This window comes from Nicotiana tabacum, chromosome 8, assembly GCF_000715075.1.
Source record: "Nicotiana tabacum cultivar K326 chromosome 8, ASM71507v2, whole genome shotgun sequence".
Classification (NCBI taxonomy): Eukaryota; Viridiplantae; Streptophyta; class Magnoliopsida; order Solanales; family Solanaceae; genus Nicotiana; species Nicotiana tabacum.
This window is the reverse complement of record NC_134087.1, coordinates 118,832,885-118,852,598: the sequence shown is the minus strand read 5'-3', so window position 1 is coordinate 118,852,598 and position 19,714 is coordinate 118,832,885. Positions and strand designations below refer to the sequence as shown.

The 19,714-nt window shown below is 37.0% G+C and overlaps 1 protein-coding gene across 1 annotated transcript; it reads left to right on the top strand.

Moving 5' to 3' along the window:
* Positions 1-16,533: 16,533 nt before the first annotated feature.
* Positions 16,534-19,250, top strand: LOC107794031 (hypersensitive-induced reaction 1 protein). Its single transcript, XM_016616485.2, has 6 exons — positions 16,534-16,673; positions 17,418-17,609; positions 17,759-17,879; positions 18,019-18,110; positions 18,202-18,298; positions 18,671-19,250. Exons 2-6 carry the CDS (start codon positions 17,421-17,423, stop codon positions 19,027-19,029), a joined length of 858 nt encoding a protein of 285 aa, XP_016471971.2. The 5' UTR covers positions 16,534-16,673; positions 17,418-17,420; the 3' UTR covers positions 19,030-19,250.
* The last annotated feature ends 464 nt before the right edge of the window (positions 19,251-19,714 follow it).

Sequence of the window (19,714 nt, the reverse complement as noted above, 5' to 3'; positions counted from 1 at the left end):
ATTTCCCCATGAAAATCTTTGATTTGAATTTGAAATCATGTTAAAAGATGTCAAGGAATAAAGAAATTAAGTTAGAAATCACTTACCAATCGTTTTGGAGAAGAAAAGTTGTTTGGAAAATCGCCTCTTAGGTTTTGGGTTTTTGAAAAGTGGATAAAATGACTGAAAATCCTGAATTTATATATATATGCTGGGGGCTGGCGCGGACCGCGCAGAAATGCACCGCGGCCGCGTGGCTGCCAGCGCGAACCGCGCGGAAATGTACTGCGGCCGCGCCAAGGGAGGGAAGAAGTGGGCTCTCTGAACCCACCCAACGCGGACAGCACTGATTTGGTGCGCGGCCGCGCTGGTCGACCTGGCTACCGACCCTCTGAACCCCCACCACATGGACCGCACAGAAAAGCATTGCGGTCGCGTGGCTGCCAGCGCGGACCGCACGGAAATGGTTGCGGCCGCGCTGGGCCTGCAACACATGAACCTGCATTTTTTTTTAAGTCTAAGACCTCCCGGGCCCCACTCAAACTCACCCGAGCCCTCGGGGCTCCAAACCAAACACACATATGATCTTAAAAACATCTTACGGTCTCATTTGTGCGATCAAATCGCCAAAATAACATCATATACATAGAATCAAGCCTCAAAACACATGATTTTCTTTCAACTTTCATAAAACTCAAATTCCCCATTTTAAGTCCGAAACACGTCATATGACGTCCGTTTTTAGCCAAACTTTACAGATAGTGCTTAAAATATATTTAAGACTCGTACCGGGCGTCGGAACCAAAATACGAGCCCGATACCACAGCTTTCTGATCAAATTTCTTCTTCATTTTCCTTAATTAATTTCAGAAAACAATTTCACACAAAATTTTATTTCTCGGGCTTAGGACCTCGGAATTTAATTCCGGGCACACGCCCAAGTCCCGTATTTTTCTACGGACCCTCCGGGACCGTCGAATCACAGGTCCGGGTCCGTTTACCCAAAATGTTGACCGAAGTCAATATTATGCATATTAATATCAAAATCCATCAAAATTTTCACATAATTCACATATTCTAATATAAAAACTTTCCGTATACGCGCCCGAACTGCGCACGCAAAATGAGGCAACTAAAAGCGAGGTTTTCAAGGCCTCGGAAGCGCAGAACAAAGAAGAACTACGGTGATGACCCTTTGGGTCGTCACACGATCATACTCCTAAGTCATAAATCACCTCCCGAAGCTAAACGAAGCATCGGAACTCACATCCGAGCCCTCTAACTCATAAGTCAACGTCCGGTTGACTTTTCCAACTTAAGCCTTCTTAAAAGAGACTAAGTGTCTCATTTCTTACCAAAATCACACCAAACGCAAACCAATCAACTCGACCACATAAAACACGGATAACGAAGCATAAAGAAGCAGAAATGGGGAAAACAGAGCGGTAACTCATGAGACGACTGGCCGGGTCGTCACATAAAGAGCACCAAAGACAAAAGATAAAATGACAAGGCTAGTATACAGAGCAATAATGTTGGCGTACCTAAGAGAAAAACAAGAGAGTAAAGAAGATGTGACAGGAAGAAATGCTAGTTGTACTAAAAGACAAAAGTGACAAGTGACATAAAGTAGAGAAGATGTGATAAGAGGTAATGTTAGTTGTGCTAAAAGACAAGTTAAAATTTTGAGTGGAAGAAAATGTTACGAACACGAAAGGAATCTCCGACCAAGTCATATGAAGATGGGGCCCAATGAAGTACCCTACAAGGATGGACAAGATAGATTTCAAAAGAGTTTGGAATTCATTTTTCAAATCCGTTCAAAAATTTAGCTATAAAAGGGAGAAGAAAGCAGAAGAAAAACACTCTGAAGAAAACCCCTCCATCCAACTTTTCATCATCAATCAAAATTCCTCTCCCAAAACACTTTGTAAAATATTTCTTTATGAATACTTTAGTAGTTCCTCCTCTAAGCTTGTAAAATAAATAAGTCTTTATGCTTATGTGTGATCGTTTTTAATTCTCAAAGCTCAATAGACTTTTTCGGGTTTCCCGAAAGGGAAATCTCTCTCCTATAAGCATGTAAGTTACTCATCTTTATCTAAATTATGTTTCTGCTAGATATTACCCCTGTTTATTTTAAAAAAATTTGTTATTCTGTATAGTTTTATGTTTCATGTTCATATGTTCAATTATTAGATATCACTCTTGGTATATGGTTAGCTTCCCAATCTTAACAATTATGATGGATTAACCTTTAAATTCCTAGGAGAATCTGGTTAAGTAAAACCCAAAAACAATTAAGAAGGGTATAAATGTTTAACCATGGCCGGGATGAGGTTAAAGAAATAAGAGTTAAGAAAAGTGTTAAAATCTTTAACAGATTGGGAAGAAGAGATGAACAGAGTGGATTAAAAAAAGTAGTAAAGTTCATAATTTAGATAATATGGTAACTATACAAGTCTAGAGAATAAGAGAGTACCGAGTAAGATTTTCACAACATAAGAGTTTAATCACAAAAAATAATTTTATTGTTAATGTCCAATAATTGTAATAACTATACAAATCCAGAAAGTTTTGCTAGGAGCCTTACTCAAAGTTTGGAAGAATTTATATTAGACATAGAAACCGGATTTTATTCAATAATAGATTTGGCCGTACATTTTATATATCTACAATACAATAGTAATATTTGTTCGAATATATATAGAAAACAACTGCATTTGATATTGTTAATATTATCATACCATCAATCATATCATCTATACCATCTAAAAAAACAATTTTAATTTTTTTAACCCTAACTTTTTAGACAACTTTAACTGACTTTAACTTTTTAACTCCTTTCATGTCGTTTCATTTAAACGCATTTCAGTCCGGAACAAAAATCCATCCATGATTTCGGAATCCTTACTCATACGTCCTCCTTCGCATTAATGCAGCAATGTGATGAAATTTCTTGTGTACTTTCATGACACATGACTCAAATGTCGATGTAATGCATACCTATTACCTATATTGGGAAATCTTACTTATTATTGTACCTTGAATATCCTTCCAACCAAGGACCCGTTTGGTCATGAATTTTGTCAAAACAAATTTGGAATTTATTTGGCAAATTTATATTTAGCCATAAATTTTGTCCACATTTTGGCAAAATCACAAATCCCAAAATCACTCCAATTGCTGATTTTGGGCCAAAATTCCAAAACTTGGGAATTATATACATATTTTTTCAAAATAAAGTTGGGAAATATATTTTGAAAACGTATGTCCAAACACATTTTCATCTTCAAACTAAACTTCACCCAAATTAGATTTTTTAAAACAAATTTGGGAATCTATGGCCAAACGCTAGCTAAGAAAGGAGAATAAGAAATCAATAGCTTTTGCACATATCCATCACTTAAAGTATAGGGGAAGTGCACAGTTAGTTACTAATTAGAGATGTCATTGCTCTTTAGCCATCGTTTAAAATGTATTTACTCTTTAGTCAGTGCCTAATAAATTTTTGTCCGCCCGGACGAAAATATCCTTGTGCTAGACTTGGGTGTTGTGTAAATATTAAGGACATGGTGTCCTTAACTTCATGAATGATGTGTAAATATTAAGGACAAAATGTCATATTATGTCCTTAACTTCATGTGTGTGGTGTAAATGTTAAGGACATAATGTCTTTAACTTGTATTTGCACCTTTTGTTGGTAAATTTTAGGACCTCATATCCTTAACTTTATATATGCAGTGTAAATGTTAGCGACAAAGTTAGGGATGACAAATGGGACGATGCGGGTACATGGCTGTGCGAGTTTATGACTATGCGGGATAGGGCGGGTTTAAAGCTATGTGGGGCGGGCGGGTACGGGGTGGGTTGAAATATTTTTTATAAAAACTGATGCGGGGCGGGTTGCGGATCTATATGGGTTTATGCGGGCGTAAGAATTTTTCTTCTTATTTTGAGTTCCATGTGACCACCATGTGACCTATAAAACTTGCTTCTAGACAAATTGCTAATCCACTTTGGAAAAAGAAAATATAAACAATTTGTTTATTATATTAATAATAATTTTATGATATAGTTCATTAAAGATAATACGTTAATACTACTTAACGATATTTTAATAATCTGAAAATAATATTTTCACAAAAACTAAAAAATAATAGTACAATAACACTATTTTACAATGATTACACGCTATGTCATCATACATTGCTTCATTTGGATTCTTTTCATTCCAAATCACAATGCTAGAATCAATACTGTTTTTCTTTTTTATTGAGATTCAGCACTTAAGAAACAAAAATAATTAAATTTTTTGATTGATTAAGTTGAAAATTCCAGCCAAAATATAAAAAGGAATTAAGTAAACAAAATCGGAAAAAAAATATTGGTGCAGGGCGGGTGGATGCGGGTGTATGTGGGGGCGGGTGGACGCGGGTGAAAATACTACGCGGGGTGGGGCGGGGCGTGTTGAGATCTTCGCGGGTTTATGCGGGTTTCCCCCGCAACCGCACCGCACCACACCGCTTGTCATCCCTAGATATAGTGTCCTTAACTTTATGAGTGTTGTGTAAATATTAAAGGCATGGTGTCCTTAACTTCATGAATGCTCTGTAAATATTAAGGACAAAGTGTCATGTCAAGTCTTTAACTTCATATGTGCAGTGTAATTGTTAAGGACATGGTATCCTTAACTTCATGTGTGCAGTGTAAATGTTAAGGACAACACGCAGCACTCGTGAAGAAAGAGTAAAAATATCTTTTTATATTAATTTTAATAAAGTAGTAACTATTTTTGCTTAACATTAAAAATACTGAATAAAAACTAAATATCATATCAAGAAGTGGCTATCCCACGCTATTTCTGCTAAAATAAACAGACGTGTGGACTTATCGCTTTCCAACATTATTATAGTGGATAAACAATCTTTATTCTAATCGGATTCCTCATTCCTTCTATGTAATACAAAGTCAATGGGCACAATTATAATGACAAATTAACAATAAAAGTATCATTCAAAGAATCGAAAGTTACTCCTTTTCTATTGGCGCCAACAGATTTAGGCATAAGTTATTGCCTATAGGATAAAAAAGAAAATGCAACTAGTACTAACAAAAATCCGATATATTTCGCCCGTACTTGTAGGTGAGAAATTTTTCATTTTGTCATTTAATTTAATTGCTCCCTTTTTATTTCCTAGTGTAACGCGAATATGGTTTAACGTAATAGGCAAGGCCGGGTCTAAGGTTATCACAAGTAAGGCTTGTGTCTTACGTTCCAAAATTTGGGGACCCCATTTTTCAGAAATAATAAGTTAACAAGTTTTTTTAAAAAAGATAATAATATTTAGTACTTTTAATAATTAAATTGAGTTTTCTATAATAGTTGCATCAAAGAAAATAAATTTTTCAAAATTATATTTGCTAAAATTTAACCTAAAATCAACAATATCTCAAAAAAGATCAAATAGGTTGGCTATACTATCAATTAAAAAGAGAATTATTAGAGAAAATCGATCATAAAAAATTATTAACAACTTTGCATCTCAAAAAGCTAAAAAAGTAATTCAAATAAAAATATATATCATAATATTCTTTTAAAAATTTAGGCCTTAGAACTTTGCACACAATATTTGTCCTATTACTTTAATAAAAAAAAGGGCAGCCCGTTGTACTAAGCTCCCGCTATGCACGTATCACGACCCAATTTTCTAACCCGGTCGTGATGGCGCCTCTCGTGAAGACAAGGCCAGCCAACTAACCCAAATCGTATCTTTAACAATTATTAAATATAAATGAATAAATAAATACAGCTTAACGACAATAATAACCAGTGTTTAAAGCCCAACATAACCCGACCGGGGTGTCACAAGTCACGAGCATCTAAAGAAATCCTGAACACAACTACAGGGCCAATAATATACAAAATTAAATTCTGAAATTCTAAAGACAATGTCCGGTGCCGCGAACGCTGGCGGTAACCTGGCTCAGCTACAATAGTAATACCTTCAATGAGCTAATATCCCGCTACCGGGTGATCAATACCTGCAGCTGCACGTGAGGTACAGGGAGTAAAGTGAGTACTCCGACCCAGTGAGTAATAAAAGTAACTACAGTCCGAAGATAAGAAAATCCAGTAAATACACAAAGTAAGCTAAAATCCAAATATACAGCAACATATGGAACTGAGCAGCTAAACAACAGTATAAATACAAATACATGAATGCAATGCAATGCATATGATGGTACATTCCAGTACCCACTGCGGCGTGCAGCCCGAGCCATCCATATTTATTTATCGTCGACGGCGCTCACTGGGGGTGTGTACAGACTCCGGAGGGGCTCCTACAGCCCAAACGCAATATCTTGGTCAGTCATTGTTACCTGACCGGTCAGCCCATTGTTACCTGACCAATTTACATAATACAGTGTCATTGTTACCGTTGTTTCAAGTATATCATACAGTGTCATTGTTACCACTGTTTCAAGTATATCATACAGTGTCATTGTTACCACTGTTTCGAGTATCATACAGTATCATTGTTACCACTGTTTCAAGTCACTTTATAATCAGTCCAGAAAATAATATAATAAGCCCCTTGGGCATTTACAAAATAGAAGTTTCCAGCCCGAAATACATTTAAAATGTCATTTGAGTTTTCAACACTTAGAATTACGGCTAAGTTTGCAAAACAGTAATTAAAACCTTGGACTGAAATTAAATGATATTAATCCCCGAAGGATTCTACAAGTCGGCACAAGGCCCCCAAACGTGGCATTAAGCCCAAATATCATCAATACATGTGCGTATCAATCGCCAACATATTATAAGTATCAATACAATGTGCGAATCAGTCGCCAATATACTATAATTATCACTCGGGATGGACCAAGTCACAATCCCCAATCATATACGACCCCGCACCTGCCATGGGATGCGTGTCACGCCTCAATATAGCGTTACGATGTGAAAGTCCGGGGTTTCAAACCCTCAGAACAACAGTTGCATCAATTACTCACCTCGAACCGGCTATTTCTTTAGCTCGCGACGCCTTTGCCCCTCGAATTGGCCTCTACGTGCGTCGAATCTGCCCAAAATTGTAATGAATATGTCGCATTATGCTAAAGGGACAATACCCGATCGAAAGCAATCGAAAAATATCAAAATTCACGAAATTTGCAAAACCCGAGCCCCGGGCCCACTTCTCAAAATCCAGAAATTTTTACATCAAAATGTTCCTTATATCTCCACGACTTTATACATACTAAATTCACAAGAATCGGAGTCCATTTGACCCCTCAAATCCCAAATTTAGTATTTCAATTTTGAGCCCTATTTTCTTACAATTTGGCTATATTTTCATGAATTTCAAGGATGATTGCACAATATAATCTTGTATTTAGTTCATAGGACTTACCTCCAATCACTTTTCATCAAAACCCCTTCAATTCCCGACCAAAAGCTCTCAAGGTTGCTCAAAAATGGTGGAAAAATGGGTTGGGTTCGCGGATGAAATGTTAATATTTCGGAAGTACTGTTCAGGGGTCACTATTCACGACATTGTTCACGGGTCACTATTGACGACACTGTTCACTGGTCACTGTTCACCCGCGCGGTTACTGTTCAATGCTGCAGAAAATACAGCAGCTTTTTATGAAATTTGCAGCACAGCCATTTTTCACTAAAATGGCTCTAACTCCATCATACGAACTCGGAATTAGACGATTCTTGTTCCTATGAGTCACAAATAATAATACGAACATAACCCTTCAATCGAAACTCAATTCAAGGCTCGTTTGCCCAGTTCAATACCCATTTCGCTCGTTAAACAATTAACTCACATTTCATGTCAAAAACCCAATCGCGACTTGATGAAATTAAACCAAAATTTTTAGATCAGTCCTATAATTCATGATTTAAATTTTTGAAGTCTCGAAATCAAATTTGGATCTCTAGAACTAAAAATGAACCTTTAGATCATTACATTTATGCTCAAAACGGCAAAAATCTTCCAAAAATGACCCGTTGGGCATCCGAAACACACCCAAGGCCAGTGGAATCTCAACAAATCATGCCCACATAATTCATAACATCATTAAGACCTACTCAAATCATCAAAATACCTCAAACAATATCAAATTATCCAAAACTCATTGAATTCAAGCCTAAGTTTCCAAAAATTTCCGAACATACACTTTCGATCAAAAACTCGACCAAACGATGTCCGAATAACCTGAAATTTTGTACACACATCACAAATGACATAACAAAGCTACAAAAACTCTCGGAATTTCATTCCGACTCACGGATCAAAATCTCACCTATCAACCCGAATTCGCCAAAATACTAACTTTGCCAATTCAAGCTTAATTCTACCCCGGTCATCACAAAAATATTCCGGACACACTCCTAAGTCCCAAATCACCTAAAAAAACTATCCAAACCATAAAATTTGCATTTCGATCCCTCTAACACATAAGTCAATATCCGGTTGACTTTTCCAACTTATGCTTCCTTAAGAGAGACTAAGTGTCTCAAACCTTACCAAAACTAGTCTGAATGACTTCAAATTTTGCACACAAGTCACATTCAATATTACGGACTTGCACCAACTTTCAGAATCGTATTCCGACCCCGATATCAAAATTTTCACTTCCGGTCGAATTTTCTCAAAAACCTTCAAATTCCTATATTTAGCCAAATGACCTCCGGACATCCGAATTCACTTCCGATTGCGCTCCCAACTCCAGAATAACCATACAGAGCTATTCCCAGACTCGGAATCCCAAATGGACATCTATAACTCTGAAATGCCTTCCAACCCAAGTTTATGAAATTCTTCTAAAATACTAACTTCCACAATATATGCCGAAATGCTCACGGGTTATCCAAAACCAAATCCGGACATATGCCCAAGTCCGAAATCATCATTCGAACATGCTGGAACTTTCAAATCCCAATTCCGAGGTCGTTTACTCAAAATTCCAATCTTAGCCATTTTCTTCAACTTAAGGTTGCCGCAATGAAAAGTGACTCCAAATTTCTTGAAATTCAATTCTGACCATACGTACAAGTCAATATACCTAAAATGAAGTTGTTCATGACTTCCAACTGCTGAACGACGCGCTAGAGCTTAAAACGACCGGTCGGGTCGTTACATTCTCCCCCACTTAAATAGACGTTCGTCCTCGAACGTTCCAAGAACTGCTCTTAAGTTATCTGAAATCACTGTTTAATACCTCGTGCACCTGCCCGTGCTACCACAACTCATATGGACACATTAGTTTGATCAAATCTGCAGATATCCTCTTTTATCCATACAATAAGCTCAGAACCCAATTCCAACACCTGAAATTATCTGCCAGACCTGTTCCCTGTATATAAACACTGTATCAACTACCACACGAGGTACCAGAACACAACTACGTACCTTTGTTGAATTAGCACCATGCATCGCATAATTCACCATCTAACCACAATGACACTCCATGAACCTTAATAGCCAAAATTCCACGACTCTGATGCTCCCAATGCATATGATGATATACCTATACATTCTATTATAATGCTGACGATACAACCACAATGGAGGAGATGTGCAGAAATTTCTAACCAATTGCAGAGTTAACCAAACATTAATTCTCTCCTTTTTGACTAAAATCATCACCTCATTACTACCCAAATACTGGTAACTGCCTTGTAATATACCTCACATAATCCCACTGCAATGGTCCCCGATACCAATAGTCTCGCATCACCTAGTACGAGCTGCTCAGACAACCAATCACCACAGACAATGACCAACGGTCTCATATGATGCAAAAATGCGCCAATAGGCCATAATGCGAACAAGATACATAAGGAAATGATTCAGGAATGGACTGCTCAACTCACACAACTAATATGGACTTTTCCCCAGAGAATAGGAATTTATCAAGTTGTTTCATAGCACACATGGCACAATCACAATATTACATGAGTTGACGAACATGGAACAATATATGATATTCCAACACCCCTCCTTGAGGATCGCTATACTAAAATGAACACATCTGACTCACATGAAGCCCATAATACTATTTAAATCCATTTACCCACTTCAGGTTGATTCTTCTCGCACTAAACTAGGTTGATAGCCTTTCCTGGACCCGTAATAAGTCATTTCTTCTCATAACATGAAAGAACTACCACCATAGCCGGGACAACACCCCACAATCTACAACCAAATGAACCGAACGACATCATATAGATCTTAGATATTCTTCCAATATTTCAACTTTCTTAAGTCCCCAAATTTGACTAACTCCCAGATTTTTCAAATATTTTGGCAGAGTCTCCCTTGTAATTGGGCCTATGCACCTGTCAGAGTAACACCAAAACAACTCCTAACAGCATGTCCACAACCCAACAAGTACCACAAGTATATCAATAACACTAATCTCCGCATTACAAGCCCGACATTATCACAATGATATTTTGACATGAAACGCATCATTTGTATGATCATAACCACATTTCTGGTCTTAATAGTTGTTCATAAATAATTCCATCATTATCAATAAATCTCATATTAACCACCACCTCATTTCAAATTTTCACAATACTGACAACAGAATGTGAGGCATGAAGACCTCATTATTACTTACTCAGATTAATGAGTCACATTTAACGTCACCTGGGAACTCATCTCATAAGCTAAAACTCAATAATTACAATACAATTTGGCAAATTATGCACAGAGATATTCGTACAAGAATTTTCAAATAAGCCTCATAGGCATGACTCCCTATAAGTACTATAGTACAAATTTTTAATTTTCACAAGGGAGAATTTTAAACACATAACCTTTTTTTTTTCACCACAAGGACATCGTCCTTATATAACATCCTCCGCAGCTTGTAGCCCGATTTAAATATTTTATATCATATAAAAATGTGCGGATCTCATCCTCAACTCTGAATCACAAGTATTTTGCACATTGTGCCAACTAAAATTTTTCATTTCCTTTCTTCCTTCTTTCAAATAATTTCGGTTAAACAAAATCACAACATACAATGATCCCTCTTACCGGTAGGGCATATAATTTTCAACTAAAATCAATTATTTAGAAATTACATCAAACTCATCGAATTGATTAACAAAGGTCACTTTTAGCCTCACAACTATTTTTAGTGACCAACACATAATGATAGACATAACTATCTCCATATAATCTCCCCAACAGAAGTATTCACATATGTTGATTTAAGAATTACGAAGCTCACTCATAAGTGGAGCACAATAGGAGAACTTTCCTCGAAACTCAAAACCGAATCAAGTTAAGGAAATTTTGACTTTATAATAATTCGAGACCGTACTTATAACGATGTCGTCTGGTGTAGCAACCTCAGCCATACCATAGAAATATCACCGGACTGTGTCTCCACCTCTAAAGTCTCACCTCCACCTCTAACATCCTGACCTTTACCTGATTCATTAGGTGATCTCATGATACGTCTGCATCTTCCGTCGGAACCACAACTGGTCTAGTAAATACATTATCTTTCCACTACCTCTACTTGGCTCGAAGCCATAGATCAAGATACCCTCAATAGCTCATAACACTTTTACTCTATTGATGCCACAATACCATAGTGAGATTAAACTCAAATCATTTGTAAGCTTGTGAAAACTCGGATCATCTAGTACTGTAAATCTTCTGCAAATCTCGCATTCATCCCTGCAACAGTTAAGCCCACTCTCTTAAGCGATCCTAAATTTTAAATTTTAACACGTACCTTTCATTTGCACATAAGATCTTCTGTCATTCACATGAGGATCACACCACCTCAACAAACTTTGCGGGAGATAACCCACCTGCTTCACCTCAATATAATATTTTCGTATACCTTCCACCGCCATAAGCATTACGCAGTCATTTGATCTTCCTGAGTCTTTACTCATACTGCAACATGAAATTTACTTCACTCCCAACAAGGAGTCCTGAAAAGATTCTTCACACGCCCTTAACTCGGGCTATAACTTGAATCAAGATAGACTTCAAGCATCTACTAATTCTTCCATCATTCAACATACCCCTTCTCATCGATTCCAATTCATATGGATATGCCTCGTAGTACTAATATACTCCTCACATAGCCACAACCGTCATTTCCACTAACGGGGACACTACCGAACATATAAGTTCAAAAACACTTGTTCTTACAATCAGCACCTCGGCACTCCAGCCATAGGCAAAGATCTGGCCTCAAGTCCTTCAGACTAGCCCAACATCAACTCATAGAGATCACGTCTCACCCCTCAATCAGGGAATCACAAGCCATCAAGGCGCATCTATTACTGAGCGCTCATGCGCGCATGCGAACGCGTGGAAGGAATTTCAAGAGTTACTTTTCAAGATGAATCAAGAACGCACGATAAGAATTCAAGAATGTGAAGTTTTCCTAAAGGTTCTGCAGCCTCTCGAGGATAAATACAGACGTCTCTATTTGTCCTATTACTTTAATAAAAAAAAGGGCAGCCCGTTGTACTAAGCTCCCGCTATGCACGTATCACGACCCAATTTTCTAACCCGGTCGTGATGGCGCCTCTCGTGAAGACAAGGCCAGCCAACTAACCCAAATCGTATCTTTAACAATTATTAAATATAAATGAATAAATAAATACAGCTTAACGACAATAATAACCAGTGTTTAAAGCCCAACATAACCCGACCGGGGTGTCACAAGTCACGAGCATCTAAAGAAATCCTGAACACAACTAAAGGGCCAATAATATACAAAATTAAATTCTGAAATTCTAAAGACAATGTCCGGTGCCGCGAACGCTGGCGGTAACCTGGCTCAGCTACAATAGTAATACCTTCAATGAGCAATATCCCGCTACCGGGTGATCAATACCTGCAGCTGCACGCGAGGTACAGGGAGTAAAGTGAGTACTCCGACCCAGTGAGTAATAAAAGTAACTACAGTCCGAAGATAAGAAAATCCAGTAAATACACAAAGTAAGCTAAAATCCAAATATACAGCAACATATGGAACTGAGCAGCTAAACAACAGTATAAATACAAATACATGAATGCAATGCAATGCATATGATGGTACATTCCAGTACCCACTGCGGCGTGCAGCCCGAGCCATCCATATTTATTTATCGTTGACGGCGCTCACTGGGGGTGTGTACAGACTCCGGAGGGGCTCCTACAGCCCAAGCGCAATATCTTGGTCAGTCATTGTTACCTGACCGGTCAGCCCATTGTTACCTGACCAATTTACATAATACAGTGCCATTGTTACCACTGTTTCAAGTATATCATACAGTGTCATTGTTACCACTGTTTCAAGTATATCATACAGTGTCATTGTTACCACTGTTTCGAGTATATCATACAGTGTCATTGTTACCACTGTTTCAAGTCACTTTATAATCAGTCCAGAAAATAATATAATAAGCCCCTTGGGCATTTACAAAATAGAAGTTTCCAGCCCGAAATACATTTAAAATGTCATTTGAGTTTTCAACACTTAGAATAACGGCTAAGTTTGCAAAACAGTAATTAAAACCTTGGACTGAAATTAAATGATATTAATCCCCGAAGGATTCTATAAGTCGGCACAAGTCCCCCAAACGTGGCATTAAGCCCAAATATCATCAATACATGTGCGTATCAATCGCCAACATATTATAAGTATCAATACAATGTGTGAATCAGTCGCCAATATACTATAATTATCACTCGGGATGGACCAAGTCACAATCCCCAATCATATACGACCCCGCACCTGCCATGGGATGCGTGTCACGCCTCAATATAGTGTTACAATGTGAAAGTCCGGGGTTTCAAACCCTCAGAACAACAGTTGCATCAATTACTCACCTCGAACCGGCTACTTCTTTAGTTCGCGACGCCTTTGCCCCTCGAATTGGACTCTACGTGCGTCGAATCTGCCCAAAATTGCAACGAATATGTCGCATTATGCTAAAGGGACAATACCCAATCGAAAGCAATCGAAAAATATCGAAATTCACGAAATTTGCAAAATCCGAGCCCCGGGCCCACTTCTCAAAATCCAGAAATTTTTACATCAAAATGTTCCTTATATCACCACGAGTCTATACATACTAAATTCACAAGAATTGGAGTCCATTTGACCCCTCAAATCCCAAATTTAGAATTTCAATTTTAAGCCCTATTTTCTTCAACTTAAGGTTGCCGCAATGAAAAGTTTCTTTCCAATTTGACTCCGAATTTCTTGAAATTCAATTCTGACCATACGTACAAGTCAATATACCTAAAATGAAGCTGTTCATGACTTCCAACTGCTGAACGACGCACTAGAGCTTAAAACGACCGGTCGGGTCGTTACAGCACGAGATCCAGCGAAGGGCCGGACCACAAAGATCTATTGTACGCAACCTTACCCTGCATTTTTGTAAGTGAAAACAGCATCTTGCAGAAATACAGAATAAGGTTGCGTACAATGGACCCTTGTGATCCGGCCCTTCTCCTACAGAAATGCAGGATAAGGTTGCGTACAATGGACCCTTATGATCCGGCCCTTCTCCGATCCCGTGCATAACGAAACTTAATGTATTGGGCCGCCCTTTTTTATTAGAGATTTTTTCCTTCCTATACCATAAATGAAACCTTATTACCAAAAATGTGCATAGTTTCATATTTACCTGCAATGTTTACAGTTTTTCTAGAATTATTATACCATTTATTAAATACTAATTATTAGGAGCTGATTCCTTCCTAATTCCTTATCAGTTTTTGCTTTTGACTGGTAAAGATTCCGTGCACCATCGAATTGTCGTAGATGCCCTTCATCCCTGTTTTATTTTTTCTTTATTGACTTTATGAAGCTGAACATTAAAGAAAAGGAAAAGATACTGAACAATTACTTTATATTGACTTTATGAAACTGAACATTACAATCAACATCTCAGAACAGTTAACTTTATTTATATCTTCATCATTTGTAAAAGTAATTTAGAAAATCTACGAAATCATTAGTAATTTGCCAGATCATTAATACAGAAAATTAACCAAATATCATATATATATCTGACTTCTCTTTACATCTCTCTCTATTTCTCAATCGCAAATTTCAGCAATACAAAGCAAATGAAAAGAGAGCAGCAATTCCACCATTGACAGCCATTAAAAAGCTTGAAAGCTTTGAATTCAAATTTGGGTTTTCAAAAATCATTATTTATTTGGATTGGGTGTTGTTAAAAATAATCGGGAATATGGTTTGGAGTTTATATCTCAATTTTGAGGGGTTTTGGTGAAGATTAGACTTAGTTTTGACTGAATTTCAGATTGAAACTCGAAGAAGAAGATGATGACATATTGCAGAAATTGTAGATAAATTGTAGATTATTTGTATTCTGATTGTAGATGCTTTATTTTCTGTTTTCACAAATAAAAAATGGATAAAACTTCTACAAATCTTTTGAAAAAACGCAATTATGTCAAAAATCCAAATTATGCGACAATTGAATGAGAATTGGAATATAAAAATTCATTGTAGATATTTTGTAGATAAATTGTAGATTATTTGTATTCTAATTGTAGATGCTTTGTTTTCTGTTTTCACTAATCAAAGACGACTAAAACTTCTACAAATCTTCTGCAAAAAACGCAATTATGTCGAAAATCTCAATTAAACTACAATCGAATGGGGATTGGGATATTAAAATTTAATATACCCAGTTTATAGATATTTTGTAGATGAATTGTAGATTATTTGTATTCTGATTGTAGATGCATTGTTTTCAATTGTAGATGCATTTTTACATTCCTATGCCACATAGAAATTTTTACATTCTTCAATTGTTGTCAAGAAGATGTAGTTGATACACTAATGTTGTGGTTCTTTTACTTTATTGCTTTGGACTAAAAGATAAACTGATAATTAATAATCCATAGTGGGAATATTAATATGTAATTAAATAAAAAAATAAACAAATATTTGTTTATCAAACTTAAGTTCAGATTTTACAAAACTAATACTCTCCATCACATGGTTGTACATAGCCCAATGGTTCGACTAGAATATAAAAATGATTGTGATATCTGCTCTTCAATTTTCTACAAAATTTGAATTCTCGATCCATGAAAAGGAGTACGTATTATATTACTCAATATTCCTTCGTCATTGTCAATTAAAAAAATTTATGAGCTGGACTCAATTAGGTGACATATTCTAATATGTTAACAAAAACTGCTCAAGGTAAGAATGCTAGCTTTTTAGGTTAAAATACACTATGATATAGAATTGATAATTTGGTATACTAAGTGTAATTAAGTCAAACCTTAAATATTGAGGGTAATGAGGTTTTCTATGTGGCATAGGAATGTAAAAATTCCTTTTTATTAAAGTAATCGGACAAATATTGTGTACCACCAATACAATATGTCAATATCCAAACGCAATGGCAACAAGTTGACAATTGATAAGTTATTGCCTGCTACGTAGGACAGCCTAACGGAATTTTGATATTTTCCAAGTCTACAACTTTTAAGTCTCCAACTCCATCTCCACGTACTTTCTCACCAAGTCTCCTCCTCCACGTCCATATCCCTTATATTAATGTAAACTCAAAACTTACTCAACCTAGCGAAACCCAATTCAATTCTCCATACTCTTTTTTGCTATTCCTGTGCTCTATTGCTTGCTGTTAAGTCGTAAGTTTCTTTGGCCAATTCAATTGATTTTTCTTTAGCAGTTTTTTGTTATGGAGTTAATGCATGACATGGGATCAATTTTGTAAATAAGTTATAAACTGAGAATAGCTTCTCTGATTTCTTTGATGACATGGATTTTAGTTTCTTGCCTTCTTGAACTGAATTGAAAGTCTGATTTGGCTTGATATGGTAATTAAATTAGGTTGAAAGGTTTCTTCTTCTTTTTTTCACCTAGAAGACTGACAGGAAAATTCAATTTCCATGTCAATTTGATGGGATAAGCCTTTTGTAGATGCAAATGCATACAGTGGAAAACAAGGATTAGACTGCTGAATGTGACACTGAATCTTTTCTTGGTTAACTAGGAACTTATTGCAAATTTTGCTGTAACTTATCACATAGAACTGCTCCCCCCCCCCCCCCCAAACACACACACACAGAAAACTCGAATTTGGAAATAAGTTTACCCCTGTTGGATTGTGAATTTGAGGTGTGCAACTATATTTTGTAAACTTGTAGCCATTTGACATGAATCGGTTGATACTCTGGGAAAAAAAGTAGTATATGAGGTTAAGTTGGAAAAGGGTATTTGGAAGTTGGATTTAGGATAGTATAAATTGTTGTATGAACCTGGTATAGTCTAAGTTGCTGGTTGAATGACAAGTTCCTTTGGTGTAATATTTTTTGAGCATGTTTTATGGGTCACTTTTGTGGATCATCTTCCTTTTAATGCCATCTTTACAGAGTATGGGCAATTTGTTGTGCTGCGTACAAGTTGATCAATCCACGGTTGCAATTACGGAGCAATTTGGCAAGTATCAAGATGTGCTTCAGCCTGGGTGCCACTGTCTCCCTTGGTTCCTTGGATTCAAGCTAGCTGGTCATCTCTCCCTCAGGGTGCAGCAATTGGATGTGCGCTGCGAGACCAAGACAAAGGTCTATTCTTTTTCCTGTACATGTGTTGGTTTTTCATAGCCAAATCATCAAACTTAACCACAATTTGGCAACTGCACAACGTAAGTAGGTGTCAGCTTTTCAATATTGTACGAGTATATGACTTGTACATTTATTGCAAAAATATGCAGGATAATGTATTTGTCAATGTTGTTGCGTCAATTCAGTATCGTGCCCTGGCAGATAAAGCAAATGATGCTTTCTACAGACTAAGTAACACTAAGGGTCAAATTCAGGCCTATGTTTTTGATGGTAGACATCTAAGCTTTCTCTCTTTATCTTTTTATGATTTGTATTTTAAAGTTGAGTTTTATTCTTCTACAAGCATATCTTTACCACAATAAATTGATTTTACCAATTCAAAAAAAATCTATGTTCTTTATTTTTCCAGTCATAAGAGCAAGTGTTCCAAAACTCAATCTTGATGATGTCTTTGAGCAAAAAAATGAAATTGCCAAGGCTGTTGAGGATGAACTTGAGAAGGTAATCCAATTCTTTGTGGTTTTTGTCACCGATATCAGCACTCTGAATTATTTATTTGATCTCATATGAGAACTGTCATGATCCTTTACAGGCGATGTCGGCTTATGGATATGAAATTGTTCAGACACTTATAGTTGATATTGAACCAGATGAACGTGTTAAGAGAGCTATGAATGAAATCAATGCTGGTATGTCTAAAATCTTTCCCTCTGATTATGCCTAACAATGACGAAGCTGTTTCTCAAATGCTCTGACTACATAAGCTCAAGAGGAATATGAATAACTTTTGATGGAATTTCCCCGGCACTACCTTAGTGAATTATTTATGCAGAATAAGTTCTATAGGCAGATGCCGCATGGCAGTGTTAGGAACTCTGATGACTTTTATGCATACCATGCTCCTCAAGGACTAGTGTCTATTCTCTTTTACCCATTTAATGATTTTTGGGCTGTAAAGCAAGGATTTGGAGGGTGAGGGTAGTGTTTTTACTTTGCCAAATTGAAGGCTAATATTCTTAACCGGTTTTTGTCTTGCTATTTTTATGTCTTCAACTGTACAGCTGCTCGGATGAGGGTGGCTGCAAATGAAAAGGCAGAGGCTGAGAAGATTTTACAAATTAAAAGGGCTGAAGGAGAGGCAGAGTCAAAGTATCTCTCAGGGTTAGGTATTGCACGACAGCGTCAAGCAATTGTGGATGGTTTAAGAGACAGTGTGCTCGGCTTCTCAGTGAATGTGCCTGGAACCTCGGCAAAGGATGTTATGGACATGGTCCTTTTAACTCAGTACTTTGACACCATGAAAGAAATTGGCGCTTCCAGCAAATCATCTGTCGTTTTCCTTCCTCATGGGCCTGGTGCTGTAAGAGATGTGGCAAGCCAGATTCGCGACGGACTCCTTCAGGCTTCTACGGAGCATTAAATGTTCTCTCTCAGAAATGTCAATGAGTTTCATTTGAAGCAGCTATTTTCCTTTTGTCTTTACTTCTCAGGTGTGGATATATGTGGTGAGTTTGACTTTGACATTGAATTTGTGAATCTAGTACTGTCCTATGTACAGAAGTATGTAAGTTGTTGAAGATTTTCAGACCCTTTTTTGAAGAATTGTGAATTGCTATCTGATTTTTAGCAGCCTTACCTTTACTCTTAGTCTGCTCTAGTCGAGTAATCTTGCTTGCTGGTGATCTGTAATCTTTCATATCATAGTATTCAAGATGGTAATACTCTATTAGGAGTATAATGTAAGAACTTCATGTCGTATATCGATGGTGTAGACCTCTTGTACTGTTGACTCACTTTAGAACCTATTTTCTTTTGCAATTACGTATCATGTTGAAAATGAAATCACATGTATAAATTTCATTTACTCTCATTGTTCTTTGAGGGTTAGGAGGGAAGACTCCTACATTCACAGTTGGCATGCTAAATGAAACCGGCTAACAGGAGAGTTCCTTTATCTTGTTTATTTTTCTATATCTCCTCGGAGTTTACCAAATAACAACTACTATAAAGTTCTATTATAGAAGGGGAGTCTTGGCGTAGCTGGTAAAGTTGCTGCCATGTGACCAGGAGATCACGGGTTCGAGCTGTGGAAACAGACTCTTGCA

Coding starts and splice junctions, on each gene's coding strand:
- LOC107794031 (XM_016616485.2), top strand. CDS start 17,421: ATGGGCAATTTGTTGTGCTGCGTACAAGTTGATCAATCCACGGTTGCA. Junction 17,610..17,758: donor GCTGCGAGACCAAGACAAAG/GTCTATTCTTTT, acceptor AAAAATATGCAG/GATAATGTATTTGTCAATGT. Junction 17,880..18,018: donor TCAGGCCTATGTTTTTGATG/GTAGACATCTAA, acceptor TTATTTTTCCAG/TCATAAGAGCAAGTGTTCCA.